Source organism: Scyliorhinus canicula, chromosome 10, assembly GCF_902713615.1.
Source record: "Scyliorhinus canicula chromosome 10, sScyCan1.1, whole genome shotgun sequence".
Classification (NCBI taxonomy): Eukaryota; Metazoa; Chordata; class Chondrichthyes; order Carcharhiniformes; family Scyliorhinidae; genus Scyliorhinus; species Scyliorhinus canicula.
Window position 1 is genome coordinate 88,906,874 of NC_052155.1, and position 23,448 is coordinate 88,930,321.

The 23,448-nt window shown below is 46.1% G+C and overlaps 1 protein-coding gene across 7 annotated transcripts in view; it reads left to right on the plus strand.

The window, feature by feature from the left end:
- sntg1 (syntrophin, gamma 1) overlaps positions 1 to 23,448 on the plus strand; it is a 649,505-nt gene that overhangs the window by 497,203 nt on the left and 128,854 nt on the right. For 6 of the 7 annotated variants that reach the window (XR_005462062.1, XR_005462061.1, XM_038809324.1 and 3 more), the window contains 2 exons: positions 3,419 to 3,499; positions 5,862 to 5,918. Coding sequence is in view for 5 of the 7 variants with exons in the window: in XM_038809324.1 (XP_038665252.1) it covers positions 3,419 to 3,499; positions 5,862 to 5,918 (138 nt within the window). In the remaining 2 variants the exon portion in view is untranslated. The remainder of the gene's footprint in view (positions 1 to 3,418; positions 3,500 to 5,861; positions 5,919 to 23,448) is intronic. The other variant, XM_038809323.1, reaches the window with a different exon arrangement.

Below are 23,448 nucleotides of genomic sequence, written 5' to 3' on the forward strand. Positions count from 1 at the left end.
ATCCGATAGTTGTGAGTGCAGGCTTTTGTGAAGAAGGGAAGGACACTTTTTGTGTATGGTGACTGTGAGATATGAGTGTGAGGGGGCAACAGGCTGAGGGTGCGTGTGGGTGTTGGCTTCTCAGTGAGGTACCAAGAGTAAGAGCATTGGGTGGAGTTGCTTGGTGTGTTGACTTGAGGAGTATTGTGCAGGAGAGTACTGTAAAGGTTAGATTGCTGGGCTTGGCAGCTGAAAAATGTTATGCTATTCATCATCTCCACCCTCCTAAGGTCCTTGTTGCACTGTCCTCAGGTTGGAGGGATCAGACTCTCGCTGCTGACTTGCTTGGCACTTGCATCCATATTGACTTTGGTTGGCCTCTTCCTCCAACCCTTGGGAGAGCTCACCACTACACTTCTTCAGAGTCCTCAGCCGGATATCCGGCTAAGAGCATATAAGCAGAATCTTAGGCGGGAGAATCCGGTTAAGAAAGTTGTGCAATGCTGGCCCAAGGCAAAGGAAGAGTTCCTACGTGACTGCTTGGAATCAGAGGACTGGTCCATATTCAATAACTCGGCCGCCAACCTAGAGGAGTGTGTCACCACCGTCACAGACTTCATCAGTAAGTGTGTCGAAGATTGCGTGCCAAAGAGGGTAGTCTGTGGTTTAACCGAGAGATGCATTCCTTACTCAAGTCCAGGTCTGAGGCGTTCAAGACAGCTAACCCTGACCTAAACAAGAAATCTAGGTACAACCTCCGCAAAGCCATCAGGGACGCCAAGAGACAATGCCAAACTAAGCTAGAATCACAGACTAACGACACGGACTCTCTTAGTTGTGGCAAGGCCTAAACAATATAGCGGGTTACAAAGCAAAGCAGAGTAGAATCTCTGGCAACAGAGCACACTTCCTCAGTGAGCTCAATGCATTCTATGCTCGTTTCAAGCAGGAAGCCAACAAACTGTTGTCAACTGCCCCAACAACCCAGACACACCCATACCTACGGTCACAGTCTCAGAAGTGAGATCGGCCTTCTTAAAAGTGAACCCTGACCATTCACTCAGATCCTGCACGGACCAACTGGCGATATAATTGCAGGCATCTTCAACCTCTCCCTACTCTGTTCTGAGGTTCCGACCTGCTTCACGAAGGCCACTATCATACTGCTGCTGAAGCAATGTGCATCACCGACTAACATCCGGTGGCCTTGACATCGGTCATTATGAAGTGCCTTGAGAGGTTGCTCATGAGACGCATTGAGTCCATACTCCTAGAATGCCTTGATCCACTGCGATTCGCATACTGCCACAACCGGTCCACAGCAGACGCTTTTTCTCTGGCCCTACACCATCCCTGGAGTATCTCGACAAAAGGACTCCTGTGTCAGACTCCTGTTCATTGACTACAGCTCCACCTTCAACACCATAATCCCAGCCAAACCTCTATCCAAACACCAAAAACAAGGACTTGGTTCCTCCTTCTGTAACTGGATCCTCGACTTTCTGACCCCTAGACCACAATCAGTAAGGATAAACAATGGTGCCTCCTCCACGCTAATTCTCAAAACTGGAGCCCTGCAAGGCTGCATACTTAGCCCCGTACTTTATATACACACGACTGTGTCTCAAAATGCAGCTCCAACACTTTCTGCAAGTTTGCAAGATGACACGACCATAGTGGGTCGGATCTCAAAGAACGATGAGTTAGAGTACAGGAGGGAGATAGAGAACCTATTGGAGTGGTGCAACGACAACAATCTCTCCCTCAATGTCAGCAAAACTAAGGCGCTGGTCATCGACTTCAGGAAGCAAACTGTTGCAAACACACCCTTGTCTGCATTAATGGTTCCAAGATGGTTGACAGCTTCAAATTTCTAGACACAGTACCAGCGATCTGTCCTGGTCCACCCACTTTGAGCCTACAACCAAGAAAGCACAACAGCGCCTTTACTTCCTCAGGAAACTAAGGAAATTCGGCATGACTCTTAGCAATTTTTACAGATGTTCCAAAGAAAGCATCCTATCTGGCTGCATCATAGCTTGGCGTGGCAACTGCTCGGCCCAAGACCATAAGAAGCTATAGAGAGTCGTAAACACAGCCCAGTCCATCTCGAGAGCCCGCCTCCCAATCATTGACTCTGTCTACAGCTCCTGGTGCCTTGGAAAAGCGGGTAGCATAATCAAAGACCCCTCCCACCCGGTTTATTCTCTCTTCCAACCTCGTCAGGCAGAAGATACAAAAGCCTGAGCACACGCACTAACAGATTCAAAAACAGCTTCTGCCCCGCCGTTACCAGACTCCTGAATGACCCTCTTATGGACTGAACTGATCTCTCTATGCATCTTCTCTGCTGTTGTAGCACACTATATTCCATATGCTTCAGCCGATATCTGTGTCCACCTATTTACATTGTATTTATTGTATGTTTTTCATGTATGGAATGATCTGCCTGGTACAATACTTTTCATTGCACCTCGGTACATGTGACAATAAATCTAAATCTAAAATCTAAATGATTCCATTATTCTGGCAGGGACTAAGCTGAGAATATGCCACACAATTTTTCTGTCAACATCCTGAAAAATCTTAGTGCCAATTGCCAATCTAAACAGAAAACCAATTTAACAATCTTGTAAATGTCCGGTGGCTGAGGTGAATACTGTTGTGTCCAGTGGCTGAGGTGAATACTGTTCTTTGTTGGTTATGATTGGCTAAAGAATGCTTGGAGGGACAAAGGTCTGTCTGAACAATGATTTTTTATTGTATGACCATGACTATTTGCATGTATACAAGACTACAGATGTTACTCAGTTGAAGCCATGAATTTTCTCCCTCTCAACTCTTAGTCTTGTGTGTCTCTCTCTGACATCATGTAGGTGGTACTGTTTCTTCAGTTAAATACATTAACCTTTTCAGCCCTGAACTCCCTAATATTACATCTCCCCCAAGCCATTGTCCAAATTCATTTTATATTTATATTGACATGTCACCCCTTCTCCCCCTCTGACTTCACAGGTTTCAGCAGTCTGAAGATTTCACGACTCTCCCTGATCAGGTTCTTGTCAGACTTGGAACATAACTATTTACATATAAACAAGACTATAGGTGTTACCCAATCTAAACTGTAAACTTTCTCCTCACGACTCTCTCTTTCATCATTATGTGGATGGCACATTAACCCTTTCAGCCCTGCGCACCCTGATACTACAAATACCATTAACAAAACTAATAGGCTCACTGATTATGCACACAGATAAAAGAAAGCCTCGAGATTGACCCATAGAAGTATTGTCCACCCTGTGAGGTATAAAACATATTTGTACAGCTGAAACATAGACTAAAATGAGACAGTTATTTAAAATGAGCTTTGAATTTAAACTTGATGCCCTTCTTGTAACACAAAGCCATTTCAATATTAAATGGTTTTGTGATACTTTAGGTTCCTGGTGTTGCAGATCCTGTCTCTTGCATTGCTGGGCAGATTCCCCTCCATCAGAACAATAGAACAAGGACCCTTCAGGTAAAACTATTTGAAATTTCTGGTTTGAGTTCATTTATTGCCACTGAGCCTTCCCCTAAGAATGGTTCTTCTTTGTTAACATAGATAATATTAATCCAGTAGGGAATGGTACCATAAAACCTATACTCATTTCACTTTGCTTATCGCACATTTGCCATTATCAGTACTGCTTACAGCTGCAACACTGCATCACTGGAATGATGACATTATACCTGGTTTCTTGTGCTTGCCAAACATTTGTTCGTAAAGCAATAACATCCTAAAAATGATTGGAAATATACAGCTACAAGTGATTTTCTGACCTATGCAGACAAATCGATTTTCTAATTTTGTGTGGCTCTATACTTGATGACATCACTATTTACCATTGTTTGCAGCAGATACTATTTTGAACGTAGAGGTTAGGTTTTAGTTTGTTTTCTTTTGGTGTTAAGTATTTGCAGCCTGGTAGTTTCCTATGATGATATTTTCTATTTCCCACGCCATGCCAGTCATTAGGGGTGTACAAAAACTGCTTTACCCTGATGGTGTCCGATCTCTTTCTCATCAGAAGATATACTAGTGCATCTTGGACCTCATTTTCCACTATTGGGAAGTGTTAACAAATGGATGCTAGAACACCTTAATTTCTCTGCCAGTGTCTTGCACATGATGTCACATGCAATTGTCTAATCTTTCCAAAAGGTGGACTGAAATGCATTACCGAGAAATTGCTAAGCATCTTTATTAACAAGTAAACATATATACACAGAGACAATCAAATTCAGCTAACTACATACAGTGGTTGAGAAGGAAAAAGCACCAATGGGCTAGATTTTCCATTTGGAAAACAAAGTTTTCTCACCAGAGTAGAATCGCTCCTGGTCTGTGTTGGCACTAGGAGCAGAGTCCCTCTCCTTTGGCATGCAAATTTATGCATGCCGGGGAGCTCGTCAGATTCCGCTTTAAACAGGCGACCCGATACCGAGGTTTGGCGACGAGACTTCCTCCCCTCTATAATACAATGCAAATCCTGCCACCTCCACTGACAAGTCAGGGCCGCCACCCCAGGAATGACAAATTCCCCCCCCCCCCACAGAAAGCATGCATGAGGGTGACCTGACCCCCGTACCGGCCCTCTTTCAGAGAGCCCCAATCAGAGAGCCCCAGATCAAAGACTCCCATATGAGAGAGCCCATCCCATCAGAGACCCCATATCAGAGACATCCCTAATATAGAAAGCCAAAACATATCACAAGGCTTTAAACCCCTCAGGTCCATTAAGCTGCGAGGCTTCTATTCACTTTTTTAAAAAAATTTCCAATTAAAGGGCAATTTAGCATGGCCAATACACCCACCCTGCACATCTTTGGTTGTGGGGGTGAAACCAGGGTGAAACCAGGGTGAAACTCTTGCAGACATGGGGAGAATGTGCAAACTCCACACAGACAGTGACCCGGGGCCGGGATCAAACCAGGTCCTCGATGCCGTGAGGCAGCAGTGCTAACCACTGTGCCACCTTGCCACCCTTTTATTCACTTTCAAAGAGGAATAGCTTTCATTAGACTGCCATTAATGGGGTAATAGCTTTCAGTCAGCCACGTGTCTGGATTGTTTATTTTAATTTTTCCTTCACCCTTGAATGCATCTCAAGTACCCTGCTTTGAAGCTAAACACAAAGTTTATAAACATCTAGCTATAATTGACAGGTCCTCACCACATCAAAAGAAGTTGAGTGCTTTCTGCTAAAAAAAAAGAGGAAGTGAAAGCATGCATCTCCCAGATGTTTACAACTGGGGACCAGAGCAAGCCAAATGGATGCCAATCCCGCTTTTTGCCCTGTGCTCGATTCTCACCAGATCAAGAACCTTGTTACTGGTATCAGGCGGTGGATTATCCACCCCAATGTCTTCCTATTAGTGATCTCATTTAATGCTCAGTTTAGCAATTCCAGACTGATTTGCCAGGATTCCTCTTTGGGCCTAATGGCAATGTACTTCTTTGTTCAAGTTTTCTATGCAGCCAGCTGGTAGGAGGATTGTCATTTTGACTTCTTCCATGATTAGTGAGGCTTCCCCTGCCAGCATCTGAGACTCTTCCTGTTGGCAGGTGAGACACCCTATAACCAACAAGAAAGACTTCTGGTTGTTGAGACTCCTATACTGGCAAATGAAGTTCTCACTGCTGGAGTGCAAGATTCCCTATTACCCGCATGGACTGGTAAAATACTTCTGTAGATTGTTATGAACTTTCCACTTAAGAAAGATACTAGTTATACATGTTAGAATTTGACATTTGAAATGATGTGAGAACATATTTGAATGTTTTGTATTTACACTGTATTACACAAACTAAAATCTAAACTATTGTGTTCCTTCTATAGGAAAGAACAGTTACAATCAGAAGACAAACAATTGGAGGATTTGGTCTAAGTATAAAGGTTTATTTTTTTCAATTGTTGTTAATTATTTGAAAAAGATTGTTGTCTAAGGTCGACTCTATTGACTGAAATCCTGGCAAAATTTAATATTTTCAAGACAATTGAAAATTATTTATCCAGTTAGAATTCATTTCCTTTGCATAATTTCTCAGCTCAGGCCCCATATGTTCCTGTCTGCTCCTCACTGACATAACTATGAGGTGTGTACTAATGAATACTGCACAGGGCCTTCTTGCTCAAACTGCAAGCTCGAAGTCAAGTCAGTTTGAAAGTGTCTCCTGCCCAATACATTTTCACAACCCTTCCCTCAAAGACACAGCTGAAACTTTGAACAATTCTTTCCAAGGGGATGGTTGACTGTGAAGGCAAGGTGAGGATGGGTTTTGTGGGATAGAATTTTGTCCAAGTGCATGCCCAATAATCTGTCAAAGTTCTTGCCCCACCCGTTATGGAAACCATTTGATTTTCATCCCATTGATTCCAAGGGGCTGATAGATTCCACACTGGTGGGCAATCAGATCTCCACCCATTTGGTTGAAATGAGAATTGGCCTCAAGACCTTCCATTTGGGATTTCAGTGCTTTATGTCTGTAATTGACAGTCAAAACAATTTGAGACTTTTTGAAGCATTTGTGAGGAGAAATTTGGGCCAATGTTGACTAGGTGAACTCGGTATTAGCAGGGGATAAAAATGGGGCCAGCAGAATTACTACCTGTTAACATTGGTGCTCAGCTATGAAGAATTTAAATGGGTTCCCCTTGAATGGCTGGAGTACATGCCTGCTTCATGTGCTGGACCTACAAATTATGAAACTGGAGTTCATAGTTCGGACACTGATTGTAATTTTAAGGGGCATGTATATGCTGCCACTGAGAAATTCATGCACTGGTCTTTTAAAGGACTACTGCTATCTGTTCCATAAATGGCACCCATGATGTTTTCAACTTCTACCTTTGTGGAGCTGGCATGTTCCTCTTGGTTCGACAAGGATGCTGCGTGCTGCTGCTGATCTGGGATCATTTCCTATTTTTTTGATTGTTCCTTCCCCATGACCTGATTAAGTGTACGTGTTAAACAAAATTGCTCAGGCCTGAAATCGGTGAGTTACGTCTGGGCATCCATTTGGCGCTAATCTCTCACCGAATCCACTACAAGGAGGCCCAAAAATCACTGAATCACAGATTAATACAGTACAGAAGAGGCCCTTTGGCCCATCGAGTCTGCACCGATGCAAAAAAAACACTTGACCTGCCTACCTCATCCCATTTTCCAACACTTGGCCCATAGCCTTGAATGTTATGACATTCCAAGTGCTCATCCAGGTACTTTTTAAAGGATGTGAGGTACCCCACCTCTACCACCCTCCCAGGCAGTGCATTCTAGACCGCCACCACCCTCTGGGTAAAAGGGTATTCCTTCAAATCCCTCTTGTGCCCCTCACCTTGTATCCCCTCGTAACTGACCCTTCAACTAAAGGGAACAGCTGCTCCCTATCTGCCCTGTCCATGCCCCTCATAATCTTGTACACCTTGATCAGGGAACCCCTCAGTCTTCTCTGCTCCAATGAAAACAACCCAAGCCTATCCAACCTCTCTTCATAACTTAAATGTTCCATCCCAAGCAACATCCTGGTGAATCGCCTCTGCACCCCCTCCAGTGCAATCACATCCTTCCTATAATGTGGTGACCAGAGTTACGCACAGTACTCCAGTTGTGGCCTCACCAATGTTCTGTACAACTCCAACATGACCTCCCTGCATTTCTAATCTATGCCTCGATTGATGAAGGCAAATGTCCCTTTTTCACCACCCTATTAACCTGCCCTTCTGCCTTTAGAGATCTATAGACAAAAATGCCAAGGTCCCTTTATACATTGGAACTGCCCAGTGTCATGCCATTCATTGAATACTTCCTTGTCAAATTACTCCTTCCAAAGTGCATCAACATGGTTTCAATTTCTTTGCTCCCCAGAATGGGAAGTTGGCTGGGATGCACCATAAGTTAGTTACCCATCAGTTAAAACTGACTGCAATCTGTTTGATCCATCAGTTTTCAAATCCATAACACTTGTACCTGTCACTCTCTGTTGAAAAAAATGTCGGCCGGAATTCTCCGCCTGTTCACGCTGGCGGGATTCTCCGGTCCTGCTGCAGTGAATCTGGCGGATCGAACTCAGATCAGAGAACTCCAACCATAATCTTTGCTTTCTCATGATACCTTTGGTAATTCCAAGCAAACTAGGCACATTGGCACAGGTTCTGGACTTCAGAGAGTTTTAAGACCTTAAGGGAGCTGTTGCCACTTGTGATGTTTAATGTAGCTTGAAACAGATGTAGGGAACAGCGCATGACTCAGTCTTCATCTTCTATAAAGATCACATAGAACCATCTGTCATTCATCATCTTTATTCCACAGTATCCAGTGGCTATTTCTGTATCACAAAAAATACTTCAAAAATAATGATCCTGTGGACCATTTGCAGTCTGTAGCTTTTACAGTTTGACATTCTATCAGCAAAGGACGTGCAGGAACAATGCACAATGATTAGGCACGTTCACTTCTGGCAAGCAACACGAGGGCATCAAAGATACCTTTCTATCGGAAAAGTGTGGGGGAGGTGTAAACACACTACCAATAAATATCACTGTGGACATTGGGAATTTGTCTTGAGTGATAACACAAAACAGGCAATAGCGAAACTGATCATCCATTTTTGAAATCACTCGAACGGCAAATGTTGCGCAGCGAACAGAACATCACCTGTGTTGCACTATTATCCAAGCTCATTTTAAACCCATTGATTTTAAGACAATTGAGTAGGTGTATATTTTTTGAGTTGTTTGTGTTTATTTTAAAAAGTCATAGCTGGTACAAAATGGGAAAGTAGAGGGATATCTTTTCTTTAGCAGTTCAGAAAATACTTGATAATCTTAATCATGAACCATGAATTATTAATTTGGTAACTTTACTTTACTTTCTATTAAGTAAACAGTACACTGTAACTAGTATTTTGAAAGCCATCAAATCAGTCATTGTGTGAACAGAGAATAAAATTTTTAATGCACCCAAAAAATAAGAAAACTGTAAACTACCCCCCAAATAGTGAAAATAGGAGATAATGCTGCCATCTAGATTTTAGCTGCATTGTCATGTCCCCCTCCTGTTTGCCTCTATTTTGAATATCTTTATGTAAAGATAAAATGCAATGGGCTCTCTATTGCATCTGTATATATACCTCATGACAGAACAGTATGGAGAATAGTGGCGCTGAAAAAACTGATGATGGAACATCCCAACAATTAGCATGGTTTATTCAGAAAATATAGTTAAAAAGGTATGCTTCAGGTCTGACAGTATCAAGAATATATGTATACATATATATGTTGCTAAACAAACATGAGAGCCAAATTTCTTGTATAACTACTTACAAAACATCCTGTTGCCTTAATATTCACAGAACGCGTTGAGAGCATTATCTCTCTTGTGTTTCAATCTGTTATTCAGTTAATTAGATTATCTGCATGTATATCTTACACTGAAAGTTGAACTGAGCCAATAATAGCACTAGATGTTCTCTTTGCAAGAATCAAAGGAAATAGGTGCTTGATTTGCTCCACATAGAAATGCAATAAGAAATCAAAAGTAGCTAATCTCCCCCATGTCCATTTAATCCATTAACTCTGAAAGGGGATTGCATTTTTCCTTCTCTGAGGCATGTTGTTATTTTGAATGCATTTTAATCTATGCAAGAACTTAATGTAGTTTTGGTTCTGTGCTAACATCAGCCATCAATGTACATGCCAAATATCAGTGCACTGCAACATTCATGTAGCATTGAATCAGGGACATTCACCAAAACAAATCTAAACAAAACTACAGTACTGAAGAAAATAATGACACTATAGAGGGACAGATCCTCAGGACCAGATGCTTTCCATCCCATGGTTTAAAGAAAATAGGCAAAAAAACATTGTAGATGCTCTAAGTCTAATTTTCAAGGCTGCGATACAATGGGAAAAAAACCAATCCTTTAGCGGGGTGTTTCTCAGTGCCTGCAGCGCTGAGAATGACCCCACTATCTAACGGGGCTGGGTTATTTTGGCCTTGGTGAGGAATACTCCGCCGAGGCTGGGCTTACCCTTATTTTGAAATGCTGCCCTGATCTCTTGACAGCCCAGTTGTACCTCCGAGCAAACCCCCCTCCCCCAGCTTACCTGTTAGGGGGTTGTTAAGCCCTCCCCCCTCATGCCACCTCATAAGGGCAGGGCACGCCTGGGCCAGATCCCTGGCATGGGCAACCTGACACCTTGGCACTGCCAGCCTAGCATCCCAGCAATGGCAGTGCCCAGGTGATAGTGCCAAGGCACCAGGCTGGCAATGCTGAGGTTCCAGCGGGAGTGTTATATTACCACTCTGCGCAGAGCCTGACCACCCGGCGAGGTCTCCCATGGCCTGGGAGACCCAACCAGGTGCCGTTACTCATGGAGACCAGTATTATACGGTGTCATGACGAAGTCTCCCAGGCACGGACATTCGATTCCGGGCCATGGGAGAATCCAGCACCATATTTATATGAATCAGATCATGATATCTCGTTAGATCCCGATATCTCGCAAATCTGGTGAGAGGCCTCTCGTGACATTTTATTTATTTTTTTAATTTAGAGTACCCAATTAATTTTTTTACAATTAAGGGGCAATTTGTGTGGCCAGTCTACCTACCCTGCACATCTTTGGGTTGTGGGAGTGAAACCCATGCAAACATGTGGAGAAAATGCAAACTCCACACGGACAGTGACCCAGAGCTGGGATTTGACCTGGGATCTCTGCTCCATGAGGCAGCACTGTGCCACTGTGCTGCCCACTCTCGCAAGATTTAAGGGCCTCATTGCATCACCCAGTCAGGTGAAAAGTGGCTGTTCAATCAAGCCCTAAATTTCTCTTGATTCCGGGATTGTTCCTTTAGTTTGGAAAATTGTGCATGTCATGCTGCTACTTAAGGAAAGTGACAAGAGAGAAACAAGGAACTATAAACCAGTTGGCCTACATCTATTATCAGGATGTTGCGAGAGTCTGTATGTGTAATTCTCCCAATGACTGATGAAAGGGGTGATTTTCAGTCCATACTAGTCATCCGCGTTTCCCAATTTTCATTGTCCCTCACTGGTGACATCACGAGATTCACACCCTTGGTGGCGTGAAGCAGCAGTGCTAACCATTGCTCCACGGTGCTGCCCCAACGTTTTTTTTCAATAGTAACACTAATAGTGTAAAAGGGGGAATTTCACATTAAATCAAGTTATTTCTAAGATTTCACTCTGCAGGGACTTCAACAGCAGAAACTGGGGAGGAACAGAGAATAACAGCAGTTCTGGATTTTCATGTTTAATTACGTTTGTTAGAACGCCAGAACTTGGCATTAGTTTTACAGTTGTAATGACAGTGAAGTCTCGATATCATTGCATCCATAAAACCCAGGCTAATAAATGGCTTGAGTTTCATACTAAATGCATTTTTCTGAACTGGGTATTTTGTCATTAATGAGGAAAAGTTCAATATAGCAGCTTTTGCTTTATTAAGTCGACCTCATAAGCAAATGAAGAACGTGGAATGAATGTCTATCAAAAGTTAGTTCCTTCAGAACGGAATCTTTCCCAAAATAAATCCCCAATTTGAATTCAAAACACTTGATACAAATGTCAAGCTTCGAAAGATTACTCCTATTTATTTTAACTATGCTGTTCATGCCTTTTTGACAACCAAGGCCTTTGAGGTGAATAATATTTAGCAGGTGTTATTAATTATTGAGAAAAAAAAACTGGCAAGGTGTTAAAAATATTCTGTACAAACATTGATGTTCTGTAGTTATTAAATGTAATAATTATTTTGACTGCATGCCAGAGGTCCAGACATTCTCCATAGTTTCTGCTGGTGAGCCCTGTAATTTCACTGGAAGTGGGGTGAAGCCCTGTTTATATGCGTAAACAAGCGAGGGATGAGAGTACAAAGCCGTGGCACTCTTAACCTCTGGGTTTCATTAGTTCTGAATTGGTGACAAGTGGCTTGCAACCTCTGGGAATCTGGGCAGTTCCATGGGACTGCAGGTGTGAGTAGAAGGGCACTGAGGGCATCTCATGGCAGGATGGGGCAGTCCAAGGCAAGGAACACCTACATTTAGTTTATGTCATTAATTGTGCCACTTCATAATTACCTGGAATGTTTGATTGGCTCCATTGGTATTTTTAACAAAATCCATTAGAAAATAATGAAGGTAGCTCTGTCCTCATTAAAATCAATGGGAATTTTGTTTCCCCGGCATTTAATTCAGTTTTCACTCCATTGTCACTTACACTTGACAAAGTGTCTCGGCAATAATGGGATTAATTGATCCAAGACTGAATTTAAACTCCTAACTGTCAAAAATGTATTAATGATGCTAATATTAAATAAGTAGGATCTTTTGAATAACCACTTCCTGCACCTGGGATTTTTAATTTTAATATTATACCATGACCCAGATTTGCAATGGCAATGACGGTGTAACGTTCAGCATTTACAATCATTGTTCCCCTGAAGCTGACAGCCACATAAGCACTATTAAATGCATAAATCTAGAAGTTGTTGTTAATGATCCTGTTCTCTATTGGGTGTACTGCTGAAGCCTTGCCACATTGCAATCAGTTAGAAATTTCTGAACGCATCAGAATTTGCCAGTTTACATTAGTCTCACTGAAAAAGCCATTGAAAAAGTTACACTTGGTTGAGTGAAGTATAACTGGGTTTTGAATGCGTACTAAGTAATCTCTTTCAACAGCTTCCTTTGAGGTCAGCAATGAGCGCTGTTGCTGCACAACTGACACGAAAATCATGATGCGTATTTCTGAATCCTACTCATTTTAAGAGACTGTTTTCTGAGTTTAAGAAAGTGCTGAACTAACAAAAGCATACTTTATAATAACTCCAATTTGCTCATTGATGCACCACAAGACGAGAATGGTGGAACAATCGAGGCTTTATTGAACGAGATGTTGTGCCTCCTGTAGCTGGAACCAGAATGGCTGCAGTGCAAGCGAGCACACACATTTATACGCCGCCTGCTGGGCGGAGCCAGCAAGCAGGGATTTACCAACGTACCTCCAAGATACGGGCAGTGCTGTAATACATACTATAATATACCACTAGTGGTGTTCACCACACTCATTAATTACTCTTTTTCAATCCGTTATGATGTACAATTCAAGCCCTCTCCTCAGAAATTTACAGAATAGGCCACAATCTCATCATTGTGAGAATTCCGATCATCACCTCAAGAACATCAATAAGAAAATGCAGTAACATGTAGGGAAAGACGAAGAGTAATCTTCATTCCACATTGTGTTATGATCTATGTAGAGACTGATAACTTCTAAAAAAGAAAGGTATCCCCACAGCGCCAATACAAAGAAAACTGATGGACAGATTTCACTTTTTAAATCTGTTACAGTAACAATCAAGCCAAAAATCAACGTAATTTTAACAGGCAAATGATGTTTACAATAAAAAGGTAAATTTCACTTTTAAGTAGTCAATGCAACAAAGATATGCCTCACATAGTTACTATCACTGACATTAGTTCCCAAACAAATGTGTCACCACATGCAATTTCACAGTCTTTACAACTCTGTCTCTTGTACATAGCACCTCTCACTTCTCCGACTCAATGGATTTGGCCTTCGAGTCACTTTCAGCGGCAGACGTTTCTCTCTGTGGTCCCCAGATATGATAACCCCGACTAGGCACATGTCTACAAGTCTTCTCTCACTTGGGTCCGAACAGTCCTGATCATTCAGTGATCTATATTTCCTTTTCAAGTGACCAATCTGGTCCTCTAATATAAATATTCCGCTCATTAGCATCCCTGGTGAAGATGATTGGGCCTAGGACACTACCCTGAATGCTCAAACCAGTTTCAGAATTCAGGACACGATTCTCCTGATTGGAGAGTAAGTGCTCCCGTCAACGGTAAAACCGGACTGATTCCCGCTGATGACAGTAACTAACCCAAACTCTTAGAAAGTTTTTTTAACTAATTTTTGTGACTTTTAATGGCACATCAAGGTACTCGCTGCACCTGAGAGGGGCAGGTCCTAATCACTCTGACAGGTGCCTCCCGCCACTTTCATCTCACTCACATCACCAAAAGCATCTTGAGTTGCAGTTTCTTCTTAATCATAGAATCCCCACTGTGCGGATGGAAGCCATTTGGCCCATTGAGTTTCACCGACCCTTCGAATGAACACTCTACATCCGTTCAATCCCATGTCCACCCCACCCTATCCCCGTAATCTAATCTGCACAACTTTGGCACTGTGGGATGAAACCAGCGCACCCGCAGGAAACCCACACCCACATACATAGTCCACGCAGACAGTGACACAAGGCCGGATTTGAACCCGGATCACTGGCACTCTTTGGCAGCAGTGCTAACCACTGTGCCAACGTGCTGCCAAATAGAAATCTCAGCTATGTGTAGAGAGCGTCACTTTCTTCCACTACTTGAATTCTGGGTGCGATGCAATGACCACGCTGCGTCCCAATTAGCTGATTCGCGCCCTCTGTGTTCTAACTGCATGTTCTGAAACTGGCTGCAATTAAAGCTCTCAATTAGCCATTTATTTACCCATTGTTTTTTAGCTTTTATCCCCATAGCGACCTCAGATCAGATGGTCATTTCCTCAAATTAAAATGATTTCTAGCCCAATTACACCTTTTTAAGAGCATTCCCCTGTTTAACTTTGAAATTAAAGAGATATTCCTGAAAGAAAATGCAGGATTTTCTCTGAAGCACAAAGGTCTTCCCAATTGTAAGGCACACTTATTTTAGGATATCAAAAGCATATCACAGTCTTTCTCAATTTTTGGTGATAGGAAAGGGTGTACCATTGCTGCATATATTAAAGTGGAAGCTTGGGAATTGTGAAGTGTTACAATATAGTATGAGCATTTTCGACATTTTTAAAATCAAATTCTTCTTTGCAGATTTTTGAACACCTATAATAACCCATTGATATGATTATGTAATTAGGGTTGAGCATTAAATGCCAGCCCTCCAACAATGTTTTTAAAATACATTTCTGGAAGTTTGGCGCTGGTGAGGCCAACATTTATTACCCGTCCGTAATTGCTCTTCAGAAGGTGGTGGTGAGCTGCCTTCTTGAACTGCTGCAATCCCTGAGGTGTAACTCCTAACTCGTGCCTTGTAGTTGGTGGATGGGCTCTAGGAGGGTCAGGAGGTGAGTTACTTGCCACAGGATTCCTAACCTTTGAGCTTCTCTGGTAGCCAGAGTATTAAAATTGCTAGTCCAGTTCGGTTTCTGCTCAATAGTCGCCTCCAGCATGTTTATTTGTGCGAGTTTCAGCGATAGTAATGCCATTGAATGTCAAGGGGCGGTGGTTAGATCCTTTCTCGTAGGAGATGATCATTGCCTGGCAATTGTGTGGTGTATGGCGTGAATGTAACTTGCTACTTGTGAGCCCAAGCCTGGATATTGTCCATGTGTAGCTATATTTGGACATGGACAGCGTCGCTTTCTGATATGGGACGACATGGTGGCAGTGGTTAGCACTGCTGCCTCACAGCTCCAGGGACCCGGGTTCAATTCTGGCCTCGGGTGACTGCCTGAGTGGAGTTTGCACTTTCACCCAATGTCTGCGTGGGTTTCCTCCTTGTGCTCCAGCTTCCTCCCACAGTCCAAATATGTGTAGGTCAGACGGATTGATTCAGCTAAATTTCCCCGTAGTGTCCAAAAGGTAAGGTGGGGTTACTCGGTTACAGTGATAGGGTTGAGCATGGGCTTACATAGGGTGCTCTTTCCAAGGGTCAGTGCAGACTCAATGGGCTGAATGGCCTCTTTCTGCACTGTAAATTCTATGAGTCACGAAAGGTACTGAACATTGTGCAGTCATTCGCAAACATCCCCCTTCTAACTTTATGATGGAAGGGAGGTTATTGATGAAGCAGCTGAAGATGATTGGGCCTAGGACACTACCCTGAAGAACTCTTGCAGTGATGTCCTGGAGCTGAGAGGAATGACCAACCTCCAATGATGACACCCATCTTCCTTTGTGCCAGGTATGACTCTAACCAGCGGAGAGTTTTCCGCTTGATACCCAATGACTTGATGCCATACTCAGTCAAACTCTGCCTGGATGTCAAGGGCAGTCACTCTCACCTCACCTCTGGCATTCAGCTCTTTTGTCCATGTTTGAACCAAGGGTGTCAGGAGATCAGGAGCTGAGTGACCCTGGTGGAACCCAAACTGAGCGTCCGTAAGCAGATTATTGCTGAGTAATTGAAGCTTGATAGTACTGTCGATGACTCCTTCCATCACTTTGCTGATGATGGAGAATAGACTGATAGGGTGGTAATTGGCTTGGTTGGATTTGCCTTGTTCCTTGTGTGCAGGACCCCTAACACCTGGGCAACATTCCACATTGCCGGGTAGATGCCAGTATTGTAGCTGTACTGGAACTGCTTGACTAGGGGTGTAGCAAGTTCTGGAGCAGAAGTTTTCAGTACTATTGCCGGAATATTGTCAGGACCCATTGCCTTTGCAGTATTTAATGCCTTCAGCCATTTCTTGATATCACATGGAATGATATCATTCAGTAATGGCTGAACAAAGAACAAAGAAAAATTACAGCACAGGAGCAGGCCCTTCGGCCCTCCAAGCCTGCGCCGATCCAGAACCTCTATCCAAAACTGTCGCCTATTTTCTAAGGATCTGTATCACTCTGCTCCCTGCCCATTCAAGTATCTGTCGAGATACCTCTTAAATGACGCTATTGTGCCTGCCTCTACCACCTCCGCCGGCAACGCGTTCAAGGCACCCACCACCCTCTGCGTAAAGAACTTTCCACGCATATCTCTCTTAAACTTTTCCCCTCTCACCTTGAACTCGTGACCCCTAGTAATTGAGTCCCCCACTCTGGGGACTAAGCTTCTTGCTATCCACCCAGTCTATACCTCTCATGATTTTGTAGACCTCAATGAGGTCCCCCCTCAACCTCCGTCTTTCTAATGAAAATAATCCTAATCTACTCAACCTCTCTTCATAGCTAGCACCCTCCATACCAGGCAACATCCTGGTGAACCTCCTCTGCACCCTCTCCAAGGCATCCACATCCTTTTGGTAATGGGGCGACCAGAACTGTACGCAGTATTCCAAATGTGGCCGAACCAAAGTCCTATACAACTGTAACATGACCTACCAACTCTTGTACTCAATACCCTTACCGATGAAGGAAAGCATGCCGTATGTCTTCTTAACCACTCTATTGACCTGCGCATCCACCTTCAGGGTACAATAGACCTGAACACCCAGATCTCTCTGTACATCAGTTTTCCTCAGGGCTTTTTCATTTACCATATAGTTTGCTCTTGAATTGGATCTTCCAAAATGCATCACCTCGCATTTGCCTGGATTGAACTCCATCTGCCATTTCTCTGCCCAACTCTCTAATCTATCTATATTCTGCTGTATTCTCTGACAGTCCCCTTCACTATCTGCTACTCCACCAATCTTAGTGTCATCTGCAAACTTGCTAATCAGACCACCTATACCTTCCTCCAGATCATTTATGTATATCACAAACATGGTCCCAGCACTTATCCCTGTGGAACACCACTGGTCACAGTTCTCCATTTTGAAAAACTCCCTTCCACTACTACTCTCTGTCTCCTGTTGCCCAGCCAGTTCTTTATCCATCTAGGTAGTACACCCTGGACCCCATGAGACTTCACTTTCTCCATCAGCCTACCATGGGGAACCTTATAAAAGACTAACACCTCTGATGCTGGGGACTCCGGAGGAGACCAAGATGGATCATCCACTCAGCACTTTTGGCTGAAGATTGTTCTGAATATATTTTGCGCAGATGCGCTGAGCCCTTCCATCATTGAAGATGGGGATATTTGTGGAGACTCCTTCTCCAGAGAGTTGTTTAATTGTCCACCAGCATTCATGGTTGGATGTGCCAGGACTAAGTGGGGTTACAGAGATAAGGTTGAGGTGTGGGCTTTGGTAGGGTGTTCTTTCCAAGGGCCGGTGCAGACTCAATGGGCTGAATGGCCTCCTTCAGCACTGCAAATTCCATGATTCTATGAGATCTGATGTGTTCATTGTGGAATCGCTTAGCTCTGTTTATTACTTGCTGCTTATGCTGTTTGGCACACATGTTGTCCTGTTTTGTAGCTTCACCAATTTGACACCTCAATTTTTAGTATGCCTCATGTTACTCCTGGCATGCTCTCCTGTACTCTCCATTGAACGAGGGTTGATCCAGATGGTAATGGTAGAGTAAGGATATACTGGGCCATTGGGTTGTAGATTGTGGTTGAGTTCAATTCTGCTGCTGCTGATGGCTTACTGCATTTCATGGATGCTCAGTTTTAGGGGTAGCACGATGGTGCAGTGGTTAGCACTGCTACCTCATGGCGCCAAGGTCCCAGGTTCGATCCTGGCCATGGGTCACTGTCTGTGTGGAGTTTGCACATTCTCCCCGTGTTTGCGTGGGTTTCATCCCCACAACCTAAAGATGTGCAGGGTAGATGGAGTGGCCATGCTAAATTGCCCCTGAATAGGAAAAAATCAATTCAGTACTCTAACTTTTTTTAAAAAAATGGATGCTCAGTCTTGAGCTGCTAGATTTGTTTGAAGTCTATCCCATTTAGCACGGTGGTAATGCCACACAACACAATGGGGGGTATCCTGTATGTGAAGACGGGACTTTGTCTACACAAGGACTGTGCGGTGGTCACTTCTACCGATACTCATAGAATTTACAGTGCAGAAGAAGGCCACCCGGCCCATCGGGTCTGCACCAGCCCTTGGAAAGATCACCCTACCAAAGCCCACACCGCCACCTCACTCCCAAAATCCAGCAACCCCACCCAACACTCAGGGCAATTCTGGACACAAGGGCAATTTAGCATGGCCAATCCACCAAACCAGCATATCTTTGGACTGTGGGAGGAAACCGGAGCATCCGGAGGAAACCCACGCACAAATGGGGAGAACGTACAGATTCCGCACAGACAGTGACCCAAGCAGGGAATCGACTCTGGGACCCTGGAGTTGTGAAGCAACTGTGCTAACCACTATGCTACTGTGCTGTCCATGGCATGGCATGGACATATGCATCTAAACAGGCAGATTGTGAGGATGAAGTTAAGTATGTATCTCTCTCATGTTGGTTTCCACACCACCTGCTACAGTCCCAGTCTAGCAGCTATGCCCTTTAGGACCTGGCCAGCTCAGTCTGTGGTGGTACTACCGAGCTATTAGAAGTCCCCCATCCAGAGTATATTCTGCACCCCTGCCACTCTCAGAGTGGAATTCTCTGTTTGTGAAACTAAGTTCTGATGCCGGGGCTGCATGGATGGTGTCCCATTGTCCCGATGGGGGTGCGCCCGATGGATCCATTCAGGACATGCTAATGGGCCAGCACCTGGATCACGGGGAGCTAGTGGAATTCCAGCGTATGATTTTCTGAGGTTGGGAATAGCACTGGAGAGCCTGAGAAGCTGGAGCTGCAGATGAGCACCCTGCTCCCCACACACTCTCATTCCAGCCATGAAGGTAAGGTGGCATACCAGAGAGCGGCCCTGAGATCCACGGACGCAGAACTTGAGATATTTCTGGATGCCATGGGAGATGTCAGCCAGGGCGGAGGTGGCAGAGGCCATGAGTGTCATGGACCCCACCGCGAGGACCAAACAGCAGTGCTGGAAGAAGCTACACAACCTCCTCTGGGTGAGTGTATCCCTGTCCCACACACCTTTTGTGGGCCCCACCAGGCAGACTGACGGGTAGCTCTGGGTGAGGAAGGGCAAACACCCAGGACAGCCAGCATAAGTGACCACCACCGTGGCCCTGACAACAGCCCCATCCCACACTCTCGTAACCCACCCACCCTCTTTGGGGGCGACCGAACCCCACCAGCCGGTAGTCCGCACGACCCCCAGCCTGCACCACATGCCAATACAACCCGCCGAGGCTGGGTGCCCTGCACACACAGGCCACTGGCCATGGATCCCATGTGCTGCCCAAGTGCCTCAGGCTGTGGGCACTATCTGCTCCCCAGGAGAAGGCAGCCCACAACTGCAGGGCGAGAGAGAAGACCAGAGGGGGCCCTGTGGAAATGCTGCCCCTCACTGTCTCGGAGTTGAGGATGATTGGCCTCGTCGACAGGGCGGGAGAAAGGGCAGTTGCAGAGGCGGAGGTTGGCATGGAACAACCAAGTGAGCCCCCAATCCATTGCAATATTCTTATGACACGCGAGTCATCCATCCTGCCCCCCCCCCCCCCCCCCCCCACACCACGCCTACCTGTGATCTCACAATGCGTCATGTCTTGTGTCTTGCAGGGTCACCTTCCAATGAGGTGGGACCGGCTGGTGCCCATTGACCCCAGTCGCAATGCTGCAGCTCACCTGGTGATGATCCGGGGTCCCTCGCTCCAAGACACAATCCCACAACACCACGGAGCACGTATCTGGGGAAACACCGACTTCTCATCACTGCTGTCAGCTAACTCGCCCCCATCCCGAAGTCACTCGTGTCAGTTGGGCATTTTAGTGAAGAGACTCCTGGAACACTATCTGGTGCACATGACAGCCATGCTGTGGTACATCAGGTGGAGACATGAGCCCCCGAGGGGGCGGATGGTCAGAGGACGGCCTGACCTCAGGGACTAGCTGCCGTCCAGGCGGATCTCGCTCCTCTGGAAAGGGCCGTCCCATCAATGTTGGGGATGCGGGCGCAGAGCCAGGGACTACATGAGTAGGTGTCAGCACCCATCAAGTGCCTGCAGGTGCATTTGGAGGTGTCCAGCCGCCTGCAGGAGCAGAAGTGCTGTTGACAATGCGTGCCACACAGGTGGCCACACAGGTGGCGTCCGCAGTGCTGGCCTTGGTTGTGAGAGTCACGGCCATGCGTCAGGATGTCCAAGGCCTGGGGCACAATGTGCAGTCAGTGGCTGAGGCACAGAACAGGGCAGCCTAATCACAGGCAGCCATATACCAGGCCCAGATGGATATCGCCGTGGTGTTGCAGAGCGTGGCCCAGTCACAACGGGCTGTGGCTGTGGGTGGCGAGAGCATTGGCTGGGGACTGGCTGACCTGAGCCAGTTATCATAATATACATCCAGGTATATGATAGTGTGCAGACAGGCAGTGATTGACACACAGGATGACCAGTGAATACACAGAACACAGCAGCCAATCACCAGACAGGACACGACAACTACAAAGCCAGAGGCCACTAGTTTTCCCGCTCTCTCGGGATCCAGCCTCTGAGACAGTCGGAGCCCGTGAGCAGCAACTAGAACATACACCATGTGGTAGTAAGATAGTCTGGTCAGGTTAGCCTCAGGTCTCCAGTCAAGTCAGCATAGTGTCAACCCACAGTTAAAGCATGTATTATAGTTAAGTGTTTAATAAAATCGAGTTGTATTTCTTCTGAGAGACGTAGCACAGTCCCTGTCCTCCACGGCCATGAACATTGAGACTCTGGTTGAGATGAGAGCAGGCCTTCAGGACTGGCAATGCCAGGTAATTCCAGAGCTCCCAGACCTTTGGCATGCTCCTGTACCAAGGGGTGGCCCAGGAGCCATCAGGCACCCTGAGGGTGGAGGAGGTGATGGGGCCTGTGCTGGTGACTCCTGCAGGGGACGTGCTGAATACTGTAGCCCCTCTGAATCCCCCATATCCGTCTCTGGCACATCCAATGGGCAGCGAGCAGAACAAGGGGGCACCATGCCACCTGTGGCACCCAGAAGACTGTCGGACCCATCCACGCCAAAAGGAACCCAGATTTGAGGGAGGAATACTCAAAAGGTTGCCTCCACATCAGATGTATCGTCTAGGGAACCACCTTGATGCAGAGTTATGACACGTAAGATTAGAAAGTTGGACATCCATTAAATTGACATGGGTGCAATACATAGCGTTGGGGGCGAGGGCACATACATTGTAAATTGCCATGTCACCAATAAACGCCTGTTTACAGACGTTCCAAACTGCCTTGGTCCCCCATCCGGAGGCTGAGAAGGATGAGCTGGGCTGGGTACAGGAGTTGTACTGGGTAGCAGAGTGGGGGGGGGGGGGGGGGGGGGGGGGGGGGGGGGGAGACCGGTGATGTGGGGTGCATGTGTTGGAGGATGGCACGGGCCTCCCGCTTAGTCCAGCGTACCCCCAGGATCTCCTTCGGAGGTGGTAGGGGACTGGGCCACAGGTATGGAGGGGATATGTAGTATGGCCGTGCCGATAAGTGATCCATCACTGCTCACCACCTCCAACACTCTGCCATCTGCATTGTACCACCGTTCCTACCAGTGCCTGGAATCGGTGGGCCTCTAACCCTGCCACCCATCCCTGCCAGCAGGGTACCGGTGGCTGGTGTTACCCATGCCAGCGATATGCCCTGCAGCCCGTGTCCTGCGCCCTTCTCTGGGTGTCCTCCTTGGATGGACCATGTAATACCCTCCCAGTAGGGCGGCACCTGTTTGTGGGAGGGGGTGTGATGCCAGCGCCATGCTTGATGGCATGCGTGCTGGCAGGGCTCACAATTGGGCCCAGGTGAGGGTGGTGGGCACCTGTTGAGACCATAGCTGTAGTGTGTCTTGGGCCCTGGGTATGACGCAAATGTTGTACCTACCTGTCTGGGGGGTAGGATGGATGGGAACAGGGGCGTAGTGGGCAGGCGGGATTTGATAATGGCTGGTGGTCACGCGATGTGGGCCAGTGGAGAGTGTCACTGGCGAGGCATCTGCTCTAAGAGGGATAGTGTGCCAGGTTAACTGCCAAAGGCCACGGTTCCTGCATCTGCTATTCGAAGTGCGCTCTGCTCTTCATCTGCACCCCCTGCAATGGGGCAGTGCCTCGCATGGGTGCACTGAGGATGCCAACATCTTGTGGGCCACTGACCATGCCCATCCTGTTGATTTTTTTACATAGAATTTACAGTGCAGAAGGAGGCCATTCGGCCCATCGAGTCTGCACCGGCCCTTGGAAAGAGCATCCTACCCAAGGTCAACACCTCCACCCTATCCCCATAACCCAGTAACTCCACCCAACACTAAGGGCAATTTTGGACACCAAGGGCAATTTATCATGGCCAATCCACCTAACCTGCACATCTTTGGACTGTGGGAGGAAACCGGAGCACCCGGAGGAAACCCACGCACACACGGGGAGGATGTGCAGACTCCACACAGACAGTGGCCTAAGCCGGAATCGAACCTGGGACCCTGGAGCTGTGAAGCGATTGTGCTATCCACAATGCTACCGTGCTGCCCCTGATGTGTCGGCTGGAGTCCGAGGGTTCCAGAGGTGTGGCCTGGGGGGAAGGATGTGCGGGCACCCATCCGGCCGGTGATGCTATGCACATTTACGGGTCACAGTTGTCAGTCAGTGCCCAGCCAGATGGCTGCCTTGCAGGCCACGGCAATGGTGGTTTGTGCCTGGACACCCTGGTCCCTGGTGGACACC